The 13,642-nt window shown below is 42.1% G+C and overlaps 1 protein-coding gene across 4 annotated transcripts in view; it reads left to right on the top strand.

Annotated features, from left to right (window-relative positions):
* PQLC1 (PQ loop repeat containing 1) overlaps nucleotides 1-6,097 on the top strand; it is a 150,723-nt gene extending 144,626 nt beyond the window's left edge. For all 4 annotated transcript variants that reach the window (XM_027852430.1, XM_027852427.1, XM_027852429.1 and 1 more), the window contains one exon: nucleotides 2,588-6,097. In XM_027852430.1, coding sequence (XP_027708231.1) covers nucleotides 2,588-2,795 — 208 coding nt within the window. In that variant the 3' untranslated portion in view covers nucleotides 2,796-6,097. The remainder of the gene's footprint in view (nucleotides 1-2,587) is intronic.
* The last annotated feature ends 7,545 nt before the right edge of the window (nucleotides 6,098-13,642 follow it).

Here is a 13,642-nt window from a genome sequence, read left to right as displayed (position 1 = left end):
ATCCCTTTCCCACTGAAACCTTGGACTTCAACTTTCTCTAGACCTCCACAGCACTCCCTGGCCAATCTTCTACCCCTTTTCAACTCCTCTTTATGTGTTATTTTTCCTCCTTAGAATGTAAACCCGTTGAAGGCAGGGGCTACCTTGCTTGCTTGAGTTTATATATCTATTGCTTAAAATGATGTCTCTTGCATTTTTTTGTGTTCAGTCATTTTGGTCTCATCACTCCATTTGGGCTTTTCTTGGCAAAGATATTGGAGTGGTTTGCCATTTCCTTATCCAGCTCATTTTACAAATAAGGAAACTGAGGCAAATAGGTGAGGTGACTTGCCTAGGGTCACACAGCCAGTATAAATGTCTGAGGCCTCATTTGAACTTGATCTTCCTGACTCAAGGCCCTGTGCTCTATCCACTGTGCCACCTAGCTGCCCCCAGGCTTCACGCATTGTTAGCACTTAATAAATGCTTCATCCATCTTGATCTATGTCTCTCTATCTTTCCTACCTTTGATAATGAGATGGTTGAATTTGATTCTACCTTCTACTTCTTAAGTCTCTGATCTCTGGGCTAATCGGAGAAACTCTTTTGCATAGTAGATAGAGCTGGCTTCTGAACCAGAAAGGTAGGTCTTCAGTTATCACCTCTTGACACATACTGGCTTTGTGACCCAGGGCAAATCCCTTAACCTCTCAGGGTTCTGGGTGCTGCCCTTCATTGGTGGAGGCATGGAGGACAGAACTCCTTCCAAAGCCCCCCTTTGTAGAGGACTCACAGCCTTCCAGGTTAGTCTTCATTTTCCATCAGCTGCTCTGCTTGTTTTTGACTCCAGAACGTCCAGCCCCCTATGCTGGACACCCCCTCTTCCTCACCAGAGGCCTTTTGTGTGTTTTCTTTCCCCATAAGAGGACTGTAAGCTCCTAGAGAGCAGGGACTATCTTTTCTTATTTGTCTCTCCAGTCCTTAGCACAGTCCCTGGCACATAATAGGGGCTAAATAAATGTTTATTAACTCTTGACTAGTGATTAAGGAATTGGCTTTGGAGTACCAAGGAACTAGGTTCAAATCCTGCCTCAGACACTTACTAGTTGCATGAATATTGGCAAGTCAACCTTTCAGCTTCTGTTTCCTCATCTGTAAAATGAAGATAATAATGGCACCTACTTCACAGGGTTGTTGTGAAGATAGATGAGATAATATGTGTAAAATGGCTTGCAAATATTAAAGTGCTGTATTAACATTAGCTATTGTTAGTATTATTGGACATTATTATTGGATATATAACCAAAGGGGGCCTCCAAAAGATAGTTACCCTGGGATCTTTACTGACACTGAACATTGATCTCTCTTGTCCTGGCTGGTTCAGGAAGACTTGCTAGATAGGTAAGGAAGGGCTCTAAACTTGCTTTAATAAGGAAAGTGGAATAACATCTACGTGACACAGCAGGCAAATTCAGGTACAGTTTGGTGGAATGATTACTGTAGTAGGTGTCAGGAGGCCTGGTTTCTAATTCTGGATTTGCCACTAAGTAGCTTTGTGATCTTAGCAAGAAGCAGTGTGGTTTAGTGAATAGAGAGCCAGTCTTGGAGTCAGGAATACCTGTGTTCAGGTACAGCCTCTGACACATACTGAGTGGGCAAACCTCACATAATCCCTCACTGCCCCAGGCAACTCTTTGAGGCTTTGAATTGTAGAGAAGGTGCTTCTCTGCACTGATAGAATTCCTTTCTAGGAGTTACCTATATTGAGGAGACGGTCATATTTTAATAAAAACAACTCCAAACTAAATATCTTTCTGGGTCTCACTTTCCTTATCTGTAAAATGAGAGTGTTGGATTAAATGATTTCTAAGAACCCTTGGGGTTTTCAAATTCTGTGAAGCCAGCTGCCAGGCAGTTTGTAGGAATGTGGGCTCCACGTGTGTAAAATTCTAGCTATTCCCTGTTTCATTGAGCAAAAGCCCAGTTATTCCATGAGGTCCTATGTATGATGTCTGAACAATGAGAAATGAGATTCCTCTTCCATTTTGTAGTCACTTGCCTATACACAGCGTAAAAGTGTGATTCAGTGCAGAGGGCCTGGGACCAAGTAGTCAGGCCTTGGGTGCCGTTAGTGATAGCACTATCCTTTGACTTCTTTGGGGTTCAGTTTGTACTTGACCACCTCTAAGGTTCTTTCTTAGTCTAACCTCCTATGAGTCCATTATGGGCTCACATAATCTATAAAAGAAGTACCTTGCCTGAATTATGGTAGTGTTGATACATTAGAAAGCATAATAGATTTCGAGTCAGAGAGCCCTGAGTTTGAATACTGGCACTGCCCTAAATATACCATTGCCTGACTGGATAGGCCACTCGACCTCTGAAGGGATGGAGGGAGTTGGACTAAATCTGAGGTCCCTTCCAGGTCTGAATCTCTGATCCTAAGTTCCCCATGAATTAATAGATTTTACAAAGAAGAGTAGAAGAATGTACATTTAAAGTGAAGCTTGTTTTATTAAAAAAGGAGTCACAATGTGGCTTTTTTTTTTATATGTAGCCAGGTAGTCTTTCTTATTTGTCTTTCAATTTTGTCTCTTTTTCTTTACAGCATCAAGATGGTATTAATGTGGACCAGTGGTGACACCTTTAAGACTGTATACTTCATCCTGAATCAGGCCCCTTTCCAGTTCTCCATCTGTGGTTTACTGCAAGTGCTGGTGGACATGACCATCCTGCTGCAAGTCTACCTGTACACCTACTACCCCCAGAAGCCAACGTCCCATGCGGCACACCCAGTTAGTGCAAAGGCCCTCTGAAGGCAGAGAGAGAGAGAAAGGACACCTGCCGTCATTGAGGGGGATACCAACCTGACTGCTCTGCTTTCCTCAGCAAGAGCCTGGAAATACAGCTGCTTCCTTCCAAACAAAAGCAAAAAAGAACTGGGAAGTGTACTGGGGGCACTGGTGAGGCTGTGTGGGATTAGGGGGAAAGGCATGAAAAAGAGGAGAGAAGAGTTGAATGTCCAGTATCTTGAGGGTTAGCTTTAATAATTTATTGTGCTTCAGTCTCACTAGTCAGAGGGGATGCTGAAAGTCTTGGTTTTGAAAGGTTTTCCCCCATACATACTCATGGGCCTTATTCTTACTAGGATAGTATCAGTATATTATTATATATGCATGCTCATAAATGAGCATTTATATGGGAATGTATTTTATATCTCAAGGGCTGGGTTTTAATTTTTTAAATGATATAAAAAAGTTTTCTATCCATTACCCCCCCCTTAAAAAAACCTGCCACCTATAAAAGTATTTGATCTGAATTCTTAACATATTTACAAATATTATGCATATTGGAACTCAAGTATAGAGTACTCATTAGAAAAGCTAGTTCTCTTGATGTGCTGGGGAGCAACCACCATAGCCAGCAAAGCCAGATGAAAGAGAGAAAAAGAAAAATGATCCCAGTTATCAAGGGAAAGCAGTTAAAATTCAGTTTCAGGTTCCCATCTCTAAGCACAGGTTATCTCTCTGTAAAAGGTTGAATTTCCATTTGGCACACAAGCACCAATCACCTTTTAAAGGGACTATCCTCTAATTTCCTTTACTGCTGGGCAGGATAGGGAATTGTTTTGACTTCCTGGAGACCTTGTAGTAGCTATGAAGGTTGCTAAGGGTGATGATGAGCTCTTGGGTCTGAGTAGGGGCAGAGGAAGTTGACTGCCTCCTGCCACAGGCAGTGACAAGGAAAGATTGGCAAAAGAGAGGCCAAGGTTGGGTAAGCTCTGCCAATGCTGATCATGGCTTACTTGCAGCTCCAGCTGCTGCTACATGATGGCAGCACCTGAGTGGAAGGAGAACCTTGATGGAAATTTGTGAGTGATAGACAGCAGGAAAGGAGGAAGGTCAGAAATACTGACAGAGTGACCAATAATTCCTAGGTTGAAGAATCAGCAGACACAGATCTCCTTTACTAAAAAAATAGCTCTGTTAGCTCATCATTCACTCTGACAGAATAACTCAGTGCCAAACAGTGATCATTTGTGACCTAAGGGAAGAGACCATGGATTCCCTGTAGTATACAAATACAAGGGAAACATTATCCAAGTTGATGGCTGGACAGTTCTTGTCTGCAGCTCTTCCAGAGGGAGTCAGTATTAGGTGTAGGCCGGAAGAATCACTGAGAAGGTTAGTGAGTGACAAAGAATTTTATATACGTAAACCATATACATATATGTGTGTGTGTATATATATCTATATAGTTTTTATATATATATGTATATACAATATACACATATATAAGGAAAAGAAGCTCTACATAGTGAATTTTATATAGACATATGTATTTATTTGGCTAGTGTTGGTGTTGATTTCTGAGAGCCTGCGCTTGGAATGGAGCATTTCCATGGGGTTCTAGTGTGTAATTTTCATCACCAGTTGCCGTTGGCCTCTACCAGTTGCTGCCAGAGGCAGACATACCTAATGAACCTTCAGGTATCAGGATGTACTAAAACTCTTGGGCATTGTTGTTTCTTTGCTGGCCTTCTCCCTAAGACCCACTTTATTTACTGCCAGACTAAACACTACTGTGGGTAAACATGAGGATTTCCTTACCTCTGGAGTCTCCTCTGGGCATTTGATAATCCTTTTTTAGGTCAGCAAGAGCTCAGGGGATACAGCATCCAGAGTCTTGCTTTATTAGAGGTGGTGTTTTGCACTGGGTCTGCACGCTGGCTGATGCCATACTCTGCTGAACTAGATAAAGGGGCATACTTTCAGTAGTGACAAAGAAACATTGAGTACCTACTGTGTGCAAGGCACTGTGTCTGCAGTCCTCTTCTGTTTGAATGTTAGCCACTCAACAGAGAGAATTCACACAGTTCCAGATGGATTGACTCTTGTGTGACTTCACTCTCTGGTGAAGCTTGACCTCAAGGCTCCCATTTTCTAGGAGAGCCAGGGGAATCCATACCTCTTTTCTCTTTGGAGACATAATGGTTAAATCCCATCTTTGGATGTATTTGCTTTTTTTGGTCTGTTTTCTTTCTTTTTTTCTTCTTCTTGACATTATACAAACACACATGTGCACACATAGCATTTTACTTCTGTTCTTCAGGAAAGTCCAATGGCACAAACTACTGGGAGAGGGGAAGCCTTAGACAAAGGCACAGTCTCACCACAGTCTAAAGTCAGGAATGAACTCTGTGCCAGTGACACTCATTATACCTAAAACTCAGGAATGCTGTTCTTTCAATGGCCTGGCATGGAGTGCTGTGGGCCCAAATCCATTGATTTTGTTTGGTACCGTATGCTCTTATGCCTAAAGTGACCTTACAAAGATGGCATATGGTGGGCCAGGAACATCTTTGCCTGCCCAGCTTCTTCCTTATTCCAGTTCTATTCTCCTGACTAACCTGACTTCTCTACTCCCAGGTTAATTTACCTTCTTACCATGGCAAAATTCACCTGTTTGTATACACACTGTCACCCTGTCTTTTGATGCCTGGCTGTGCAGAGTACGGCCAAGTATTACTCCTTGATTGCCCTTACCTAAATTTCTTGTTATGTGGGCATGTCATATCCAAAATTTAGTTCTGTTCTGTTCAACCCTCAAAAGACTAGTTTATTTGAAGCTCATAAAACAGATAAACACAAAAGACCAAGTGTTCTAAATACCTATGTCTTGTTAACAGGTAATACTAAGAAGAAAATGGCAGTGTTGGTTTTTTTTTTCCTTTTGCAGGGCAGAGGAAATGTTTTCTGTTGCAGATGCTAACTTGTCTGCAGTCTGAACCAAAGCTCTATGGACAAGTTGTGTGTTCTTTCCAAAGGGGCTGCAGGGTGCTAGGTGCCGGGGTAGTGGAATAATGCTTGAAGTATGTGTAGGGAGTGAACTCCCTTGGACATTTGGCCTGTAAGATGCTTTAAGAATGTTACCAAGTTTTACATAATAATAAAATAATAAATGTAGGGAGATGTCTGTCTATAGCAGTAATTGCCTCAGAGCTAATGTGTGAGTGACTAATGTCGGTACTTTTCTGTTGACTATATGATACGTATTCTGAAATGTTCACAGTATTTGTTGATTTTGGTGACTTTAAATAAATACACACATGAATTTAGTGGGGGGCTTTTTTGAGTGGACTTCAGGTTCATATAATTTTTAAGAGTGGGAAAAATACTTCTGAGATCATTGAGTCCAGTCTGTTCCCTTTATAAAAATGGCTTCAAAGGATTATGGCTTGCCCTTGTTCCTCTCATCCCTTGGTCTACCTACTCAGCTCAACCCTGCCCCAGAGCTTTCCCACAAAGGGTCAACACTAATCTGTCAATCAGCAAACATTTATGAAGCTTCCAAGCACTGAGTTAAGCACTAGGGGTACAAAGAAAAGCAAAACTGGGTCCCTTCCCTCAAGAAACTTACATTCTAATTGTGAACAAAACATGCAAACATTTTTACACGTGAAATATATACTTTACAAAGGGAAGGTAGTCTGAAAGGGAAGACACTGGAGGAGTGGGGAAAAGAGAAAGTGGGAGAGGTGTCATGTGAACATGTTATCTCTGTCTCTATCATTCCTAGGTAACCATGCTTTTCTCTCCCCAGATCAGGTTAGGGCACCTCTGCTGCACAAGCCATTATTCAGGGACACCCAGTTTTCTCTAGGGCTATGCATTACATGAATTGTCACCTCTGTGTAGCGCACTCATTTTTACACTCATCTGATGTTGGTCAGCCAGTTTATTAATGATGACCTGGAAATGTGTGTGTGTGTGTGTGTGTGCGTGTGTGTGTGTGTGTGTGTGAGAGAGAAATCTGTCTTTCTGTCTCTGTCTTTCTCTTCCCCCCTTCTTTCCTTCCTTTCCTCTCTCCCCCTCTTCTTGTATATATTATTAAATATATACACAGGTGATTTGGAGGAGAGGAATGAGGATATCTAATTTAATGAAAATTTCTAATCACATACCAGGTGTGAGGAATGGCATTCTTTAGAGTTTATAATCCTGGACAGTGAGGTAGGGAAAAAATTATTTTTCTCCAAATAAAAATGAAGCATCTAATTATATATTTACACTTAAAACTACCATGTGCACACTTGTATTATCCATACACAAAACCCCTTTTGCTGAGATATTGATCCAATTTTTAACTGGGAAATGCTACTGTCCTGAGTGTAATTCCTTTAGGGGAGTCAACCAGTCAACAAACATTTATTAGATGCTTACTAACTATGTGCCAGGCCCTGTGCTAAGTGCTAGAGATACAAAGACAAAAAAAAAGAAACAACTTCCTGCCTGCAAGGAACTTCCATTCTAACGGGGGAGAGATAACCATGTTTACATCAGTATATATGTACTGAATATATATAAAATGAGTACAAGATAGTTTTGGAGAGTGTAAGGACCCGGGTTGTCCAACTGTGCAAGTTAAACAGGTTAATTATTCTTGGCCCTAGGTTGCTCAGCCTTGCAAAAGGAAGGCAAGATCCAGTGTAACTCCTTCAGTGCACATAGTGCACAAAGACAGATAGCAGCTAGGTTAGGGTGACCCTACCATGTGGGTTTAAAAAGGAATGTGTCCAACTGGATGGAAACCGAATAGAGCAGAAGGCTGGTAATTTGTTTTTCTGTGTGACTCATTACTAATTCTCCTTGTTAATTAATCATCAAGATCTGCTTGGTGATGAAGTCTAACAGACAGGACTCCAGAAGGTCACAGATACAAATCACATTTGTCAGATTTTGATGAACTCTTCCCAGAAGCTGAAAGTGACTTTTGCCTTGCACTACAAAGATAACACTGCATCTGCATTGGTTCTCTAGCATCTATGAGCAAAGTGGGGTATGGAGGCAGTACCCTGAAGAAGGAATCTTGCTGGGATTGTCGAAGTATTTGTTAAGCACCTAATATGTGCCAGGAACTCTGCTGATTGCTGGGGATGCATTGAAAGGCAAAAAAAAGTCTCTGCTCTCATAGTCTTAATTGGAAGAGCAACCTGAAAACAGTGTACCAGCAAACTGTATACAGGATAAATTAGGAATAATGAAGGGAAGACTGAGATAAAGGACTGGGAAAGGCTTCTTGCAGGAGGTGGGATTTTAGCTAATACCTGAAGAAACCAGGAGGCAGAGAGGAGGAAGAGCATTCCAGGGTTGGGAGGTATGGGGTTTTTCATTCGAGGATCAGCAAGGATGCCAGTGTCACTGGATCACTCAGTGTAGTATAGGGAGTGAAGTGTAAGAAAACTGGAAAGGTAAGAGGGGCCAGGCTGTGAAGGACTTTGGATGCGAAAGAGAGGATTTTCTATTTGTTCCTAGGGGTAATAAGGAGTCATTGGAAATTACTGAGTATGGTGCTATGCTTTAGGAAGATCACTTTAATAGCTGAGTGGAGGTGAACTGGAATGGAGACAGCTGAGGCAGGCAGACTAGCCAGCAAGCTATGGTAATTGTCCAGATGTGAGACCAAGAAGACATACATCATGGTAGTGGCTATTTGGAGGAGAGAAAGGAGTGTTTACAGAAGATACAATGAAGAGATGGATGAGAAGTCATGGATACCTGGGTTGCAAGCCTGGGTGACTAGGAGGATGGTAGTATTCTTCACCATAGGGAAAGCACTGGCACTAAGGGGGACAGGGAAAGGCTTCCTGGAGAAGGTGGGATTTTAACTGGAACTTGGAGCCAAGGAGCCGGGGGATAGAACTAAGGAGGGAGAGCATTCCATGTGTGGGAAATAGCCAGTGAAAATGCCCAGTCAAGAGTGGAATGTCTCGTTTGAGGAACTGCCAGGAGACTAGTATCACTGGGTCACAGAGTAGTGGAGGAGATAAGGTAAAAGAAGACTGGAAATTGGTGGGTGGGGGCACAGGTTATGAAGGGCTTTAAAAGCTAAACAGGATTTTATATTTGATCCTGGAGGTGATAGGAAGCCACTGCAGTTTACTGAATAGAGGAATGCTATGCTCAGGCCTGTGTTTTAGGAAGATTAATTTAACAGATGAGTAGAGAGTAGACTGGAGTGGGGAGAAGGGAATCCAGCCAAGAGCCTCTTGCAGTAGTTCAAGTATGAGGTGATGAGGGATCTGAACCAGGGTGGTCTTAGTATTGGAGAGAGAGGAGCATGTTCAAGAGATGTTGCAAAGGTAGAAACTATAAGACTTGGTTTCTAATTGGCTATGGGGGTTGAGAGAGAGGATGGCTATCATGTGGAGCAGCTGTTAGATCTCTTTGGCCTCCTAGAGCAGAACCTGGAGCAATGAGTGAAAGTTGTAAAGAGGGAAATTTGGGCTTGACCTCAGGGAAAATTTCCTAAGACTTAGACCTGTCCCAAAGTGGAAATGACTCTAAAGGTGGTGTATTCCCTCTCCTTGGAAGTCTTTAAGCAGCAGCTGGATGACTGCTTGTCGGATGTGTTACAGTGGATTAGATTAGATGGCCAATGGAGTCCTATCCAATTCTCAAATTCTGATTCAGAGACATCTGGAAGAGTCTTCCGGGACCATCTAGTGAGTCTAGCCTCATTGTACAAATGAGAATACTGAGGCCTACCAAGTGAAGTTGCACTTGGGCAAAGGTTCTTATTCATGTTCTATTTTGGAAAGGAAAGTTTACATTAAGAAAAAAAAAAAAACAAAGGGCAAATAATGTTTGTAGATTAAAAAAAAAAGCCAACAAAACAAATCTTCCAGAGCAAAAGGAAGGGAATTTCCTCTAATATATTTCTTGAGTCATACTTTAAATCTTCCCCATTTATTTCAGGGTAAAATATGTGATGATTAGGAACCACTCTTCACACGCCTTCATCATTAGTTACTGGTGTATTTCTAGAAGAACTTTCTCCTTTGGGGTTGAGGGGGAAAGAATGTCAGATGGAGCTCAACTAGCTTTATTGCTTAAGATTTCTCTGTTTTTAAGTGTCTGGGCCTGGGGCAGAAGGTGGTAAGTATGTGATCAACTTCCCCATCAAACTGTTGGATCTGTGACTAAATGGAATTGGCAAAGGGCCATCTGGGTCCTGCTAACCTCAGCTTTTTCTTCTCTGATGAGGACTGAATCAAATTAGGAAGAGAAAGCATTTTCATAGCTAGATTTTTATTAAATTTCCCAAGTATTTGAAGATGGAGAGCGAAAAGATGAAGAACATAGGTTTTAGGGTTGAAAAAGATTGTAAAGTTAACAAGCATTTATTAAGAGTCTGTCTTGTGCCCACCACTGTGCTAAACTGAAACATGGAGAGGGGGAAAAAATAAAGTCTACAACAAAAACAACCCAGTAAAGTCTCTGCTGTCAAGTAGCTCACAGTCTAATGGAGGAGACAACAAGCAAACAATTATACATAAACAGGCTATATAAAAAAAAAATGAGGCAGCTAGGCGCAGTGGATAGAACACTGGCCCTGAAGTCAGGAGGACCTGAGTTCAAATGTGGCCTCAGACCAAACACTTGATACTTACTAGCTATATGACTCTGGGCAAGTCACTTAGCCCCAAAATGCCTAAAAATAAAACTAAAAAAAAAAACAAAAACCAAAGCAGGATGAAGCAGATAATCACGGAAGGAAGGCACTGGTATTAAGAAGGATCAAAAAAGCCTTCTTGTAGAAGGTGGGATTTTAGCTGGAACTTGAAGGAAGGAAGTGAGGAGACAGAGGTGAGGACAGGGAGCATTCTAAGCATAAGGGACAGCCAATGAAATGGAGTTTCAGGTGGGAGGAACAGGAAGCAAACCATCGTCACTGGATCCAGGAGTATGTGGAGGGGAATGAAATATAAGGAGACTGGAAAGATGGAAAGGGATTGGGTTATGAAGAGTTTTAAAAGCCAAAGAGGATTTTATATTTGATCCTAGAGTCACTGGAGTTTATTGAATAGAGGTGACATGGGTAGATCATGCTTTAAAAAGATAAATTTGACAGCTGAATGAAGGATGGACTGGAGTAGGGAGCATCGAGTCAGGAAGACCAAACAGAAGACTATTGCAATGGTCCAGGCCATGAAGCAATGCTGAGGGCCTGGACCAGGGTCAGAAGAATGAGGTTCAGAAGAATGAGGACTGAGAAAAGACCTTTAGATTTGGTGATTCAGAGACTATGGGTAACTTTGGAGAGAGTAGTTTCTAGTCCACTTTCCTTATTTTGCAGGTGAGCAAGTTGAGGACCAGAGAAATGAAGTGATCTTCCTAAAGTAAGTAAATAGAAGAGGAATTTGAACTCGAGTCCTCCAAATCCATTTTTCTTCCTATTACATTAAGATGCAACCCAAACATTAACAATCCTCCGTCACCAGTTCCCTTCAGACAATCACTTCCAATCCCAATTCCCCTTCAACCCCACCACTTCACCCCCACCCAGCCTCTAGCCACCTCCATCATAGCCTCAGATGCAGGTTAAGGAGCCCTAAGCCCTATTTAATAAGTCCATTAGTGAGGGGCAGGTAGGTGGCGCAGTGGATAGAGCACCGGCCTCGGAGTAGGAGAACCTGAGTTCAAATCTGACCTCAGACACTTGACACTTACTAGCTGTGTGACCCTGGGCAAGTCACTTAACCACAACTGCCTCACCAAAAAACCCCCCAAAAAACAAACAAAAAAATAAGTTCATTAGGGGCAGCATCAAGGTAAAATAAAGGACTGGGCTTGTGGCAGTTCAACCTTCCCTTCTCCTTTCTCCTTCTCCAAGGTTTAAGCTTTTGCTGTTTCACTCCTTTGACATTTTCCACACCACTTCTTTAGAAACAAATAACCTTCTGCACTTACCACCATGTCCTGAGGGTTAGGCTTCCAGATTGGGAACTCTGTGGCTGTAGAAAATCATTTAAAGGAATCCAGTGATGAGGGGTACACGAAACAATCTCATCTGACCTGGTCAGCTTCTTGTCTTAAGAACAGAAAGTTCCCTCTTACCCTATTTCCCTCCTCTCATTTTCCCCTGCATCAGAGGAATAGTGACTCATTTCTGTTTATAGGATAATAAAGCTTGCTTCCGAATGTATAGAACAGACTTTCTTGTTGAGGGAGAGCAGGGCATTTTGGGAGACATTCATACCTCTCAGGTAATATCTCAGCTGAAAAAGAAGAGTGAGGAAAAGAGCCCGAGGGTGCCTTCCTTTGAGCATATGAGGCTTGGCTTGATGCCACATTCGATGACAGTAGATGTCTTCCTTCATGTCTCACTTCTAATGTAAAAGTTAGAGATACACTTAATTGTTCTTGAGTTTCTGACACAGCTGTTCATGGGATATGCCTTTAGCAGGGCCAAACTGGGTAACTCCACAAGGGTATATGAATGCAGCTTATGTAACACCTTGTAGCTATGGCCTTTATGATGACAGGCACTAGAGGAACATTCAGCTGGTTCATTTGCTTCTTAATGATCACAGAGCATCCGTTTTTTCTATGGCATGCCAAAGCTTGGAACTCTCCTTTCCCAAACTGCCCCCCTCCTTCCCTTCATCAACCCCACTGTTTACTTCAATAGTGCTAGGGTATTTTTCCTTTTAACTTATAAGAAAAATGTTATTTTAACATTTCTCTAGATCCTGGAATTTTCATTCATCTGAGAAGGGTTGTTGGTAGCTGTGAAATGAAGGTGACATCCCATGAGAAGTGAGGTATAGTAATGTGAGTGCCTGAGAAGGTTCAGAAGTTGAAACATAGAGAAAGGAAGAAGCTAAGAGTGTAAAACAAAATAAGGGGCAGGTGGAATTAAAAAAAATTACCCTGCTTCTCATCCAATTGATAGATCCATTCAGATTTTTAATTCTGGAAAGTGGTCTTATGGAGCTGCTGTTTTCTACTCTTCTGTCACTTGGAGCCAAGGCTAAGCACTCTTCTCTGTGTGGTGGATGATCTCAAGTGCTCTCTCTCCTCTTAACCTCTTCCTCCTCCCACTCCACCCTGTTGCATGGAGTTCCAGAGCTTCTGGGAAATGTAAGACAGGTTTTGTATTTTTTTTTTTAATGATTGGCAAGAACATCATGAGGGAGCAGCCAGAGTGAGTCTGGATCGTGGCCATTTCACATATCTTTCTCACCTCTAATGAGCTTTGGGCACATCAGAGGCTCATCTTTGCTACCTCAAAAATGAGAATACCAATTATCGTTTATCACTAGGCAGATGATTCTCAGATCTATTTATCCAGCTCTGACCTCCAGCCTCACATCTCCAATTGCATAATGGACATCTTGAACTGGATGTCCCATAGACATCTAAAACTCAACATACCCAAAACATGTCTTTCCCCCAAACCCTCTCTTCTGAACTTCCCTATCAGTATCAAGGGTATCTCCATCCTCCTAGTCACCTAGGCTTAAATCCTCTACATCATCCTCAACTCTTCACTCTCACTCACATATCCCCATCGTCAGACCTTGTTGTTTCTGCCTTCACAACATCTCTCCTAAATGGCCCCTTTGTTCCCACATACCTGCCACCCTGGTGCAAGCCAGTAATAGTTGGATTATCGCAATACCCTTCAGGTACGTCTTGTATACCTAAGTCTCTCCTCATTCCAATTTATCTTCTCCACTCGGCTACCAAAATAATCTTTCTAAAGAGGTCTAACTATGTCCCTGTTTTGCCTTCTGGGGTTGAATAGCACAAATCTGATCCCCTCCCACCCTTGCCATTGTCCCTGGAAAGACTCAGTCAGACACTGTTCTGTGTAG

The sequence above is a fragment of the Vombatus ursinus genome, unplaced genomic scaffold, assembly GCF_900497805.2.
Source record: "Vombatus ursinus unplaced genomic scaffold, bare-nosed wombat genome assembly UNPS02009573.1, whole genome shotgun sequence".
Taxonomy (NCBI): Eukaryota; Metazoa; Chordata; class Mammalia; order Diprotodontia; family Vombatidae; genus Vombatus; species Vombatus ursinus.
Note: the sequence above shows the minus strand (reverse complement) of the source record. Positions and strands in the feature narration are given on the sequence as shown.